This window comes from Geospiza fortis, unplaced genomic scaffold, assembly GCF_000277835.1.
Source record: "Geospiza fortis unplaced genomic scaffold, GeoFor_1.0 scaffold135, whole genome shotgun sequence".
NCBI lineage: Eukaryota > Metazoa > Chordata > Aves > Passeriformes > Thraupidae > Geospiza > Geospiza fortis.
Window position 1 is genome coordinate 132,844 of NW_005054646.1, and position 987 is coordinate 133,830.

The 987-nt window shown below is 60.1% G+C and overlaps 1 protein-coding gene across 1 annotated transcript in view; it reads right to left on the minus strand.

Moving 5' to 3' along the window:
- Positions 1–987, minus strand: part of SDK2 (sidekick cell adhesion molecule 2) — a 78,824-nt gene that overhangs the window by 24,333 nt on the left and 53,504 nt on the right. Inside the window, 2 exon segments of the mRNA XM_031064867.1 lie at positions 1–130; positions 337–448. The exon segment at positions 1–130 is cut by the window's left edge and continues 25 nt beyond it. Coding sequence (XP_030920727.1) covers positions 1–130; positions 337–448 — 242 coding nt within the window.

Below are 987 nucleotides of genomic sequence, written 5' to 3' on the forward strand. Positions count from 1 at the left end.
CTGCTGTTGGGAGAGGCCGCTGTCGCTCAGGGTGGGGTGCAGTATGGTCAGCCGCCGGCTGTAGTCGCTGATCCCGCTGGACACGGGCGCCCCGTCCTTCTTCCAGATGATGTGCAGCTTGATCAGTGGCCTGAGGGGCCAGGACGTGTCAAGAGCCTTCCCTGGAGGATCCCACCCGTCTCCATCCCACAGGACTCCAGTGGGAAGGGACCTCCCTGCATCCCACAGGTCCCAGGAGTGTGGTGGGAAGGGGTTTAGGAGCACCCAGCCCCTAAATCCCCCTTGGGCAATGCCAACAGGGAGATTCCCCATCCTCATCCCCACCCCAGGGCTCACCGGGCATTGGCCACACACTCCATGGTCACCTCCGAGGTCCCGGCCACCACGCTGGTGTTCTTGGGAGGGACAATGATGGTGGGTGCGATGGGATCAGCTGGGCCACCCACATCTGAGGAGAAGGAGGCCAGAGGGACAGCCATGAGCACCCCCTGCCACCCTGGGGTGTCCCCAGAGAGGGCACCCAAATCCCCAGCTTGGAGGAGACAAAAGTGACAGGGACCTGGTGGCTTTCCCAGCTGTGTCCCCCCATGGAGCCCTGGCATGCCACCAGGGCCACCAGGCTGGTGGCAGCAGGGAGGAGGGAGCAGGGAGTCCATAAAGCAAAATGATGGCAACAATAAAAAACCCTCGTGTAGGCGCTGTAAAAACGCGATGGGCTCGAAAGCTGCTGATAGAGCTGAATCCATAAACAGGGCCTGGGATGTTTATGGAGCTCCAGGACGCCGAGGGACGGGAAAAGAGATTAATGGGGATGGGAGACAGGCAGACAGACAGACAGGGGTAACCTGTCCTAACCCCGTGGAGCAGCAGGAGGGGAGGTGGGGAGAGCGTGACAGGACTGATGTCACCTCAGGGCATGTCCCAGGGTGTCACAGACATCTTCTATGGAAAATCCTTTCCTTAGGATTTTTCCTCCTGAGAAGCTGA